The sequence below is a fragment of the Perkinsus marinus genome, assembly GCF_000006405.1.
Source record: "Perkinsus marinus ATCC 50983 genomic scaffold scf_1104296934340, whole genome shotgun sequence".
NCBI classification, from domain to species: domain Eukaryota; phylum Perkinsozoa; order Perkinsida; family Perkinsidae; genus Perkinsus; species Perkinsus marinus.
The window spans coordinates 1-1148 of record NW_003214839.1 but is presented as its reverse complement, the minus strand read 5'-3'; the positions used below and the strand labels follow the sequence as shown (position 1 = coordinate 1148).

The following is a 1148-nucleotide window of genomic DNA, read 5'->3' as shown; positions in this document are numbered from 1 at the left end:
AGAGATAGCCAAGCCAGGCCATCCCCTCTACCGATGCTATCAAGGTAAAAATACAGCGCTATGAGGAACTGACCGAGTCCCATACCAAAACTACTTGAAATACCTAAAGGTCGTCTGCCAAGTCTATCGATAAAGAAGAAAGCAAGGATGTTCCCAGCTAAGGATGACAATTGTACTGTGAACGACATGAGGTTTGGATTTTGAAGGCCGGACCTGATGAAAATCGTAGTTTGGTAGAAGACTATGGCACTAAGCCCCGTGAACTGATTCAAGAACGGCAAACCGATGGCTATAATCATCTGACGCTTACAAGATGACAAAACCCTTATCCGTTCAACTAATGAGGCAGTTCGTTGTCCAGTTTTCATCGACGCCAATTCGAGAGCTTTAACCTCCTCAGCGATGCGTTGGTCGGTGATGGGAACACCTCTAATGAGCTCGAGAGTTGCCTTAGCCTCATTCAATCTCCCCTTTGTTGCCAGCCATCGCGGAGTCTCTTTCGCAAAGAGCATGATGATGAAGAGTAGTCCGGAAGGGATTACACAAATGAAGGATAGAACCCTCCAATTCGAGAATGTTGTAGGGGTTGCTAGCGGATCTAAGGAATTCGCCTGTGTTCGTAGAGCCATCCCAAGACCGTATATGACGATCATACCAACAATTGTTACAAGCTGAGTACAGGATCCAAAGGCACCTCTCAGATCACTTGGCGACATCTCTTGAATGTACACAGCACCATTAAATGAGCATATACCTATAGAGATACCCTCGAGGGCCCTCCCTAAGACCAATAGCCACGGAGCTTTACCAACTCCAACGATTACATACCCACATGCACTGGTAGGGGCCGCTAGTAGGAAGGCCATTCTACGTCCTAGAAGTTCGGTAGTTGGACCCCCAACGAGAGAACCTATCACGGCCCCAAAGGTCACGGCTGCACTAAAGAAAGCCGACTCAGTAGAGCTGGCGAATACATGCAGATTCGTATTCGAACCAATATCGATGTGACGACCATCAGGTGCTTCCATGGAGTTCCTCATAGTATCAATAGCCGGACCAGTGAACCCGAAGGCCATACCAACAGCGAGAGGTGCTACCAGAGATCCTGCGACATAGAGGATGGATCTGATGTCTGGTCTCGAACAATA

At 47.9% G+C, this 1148-nt stretch overlaps 1 protein-coding gene across 1 annotated transcript; it reads right to left on the bottom strand.

Moving 5' to 3' along the window:
- Positions 1-310: 310 nt before the first annotated feature.
- Positions 311-1040, bottom strand: Pmar_PMAR000393 (sugar transporter, putative; the record flags this gene model as incomplete). The annotated part of the gene is made up of 1 exon (XM_002784943.1): positions 311-1040. A coding segment is annotated over one exon (730 nt), but the record flags the coding sequence as incomplete, so codon positions are not given.
- Positions 1041-1148: the final 108 nt, after the last annotated feature.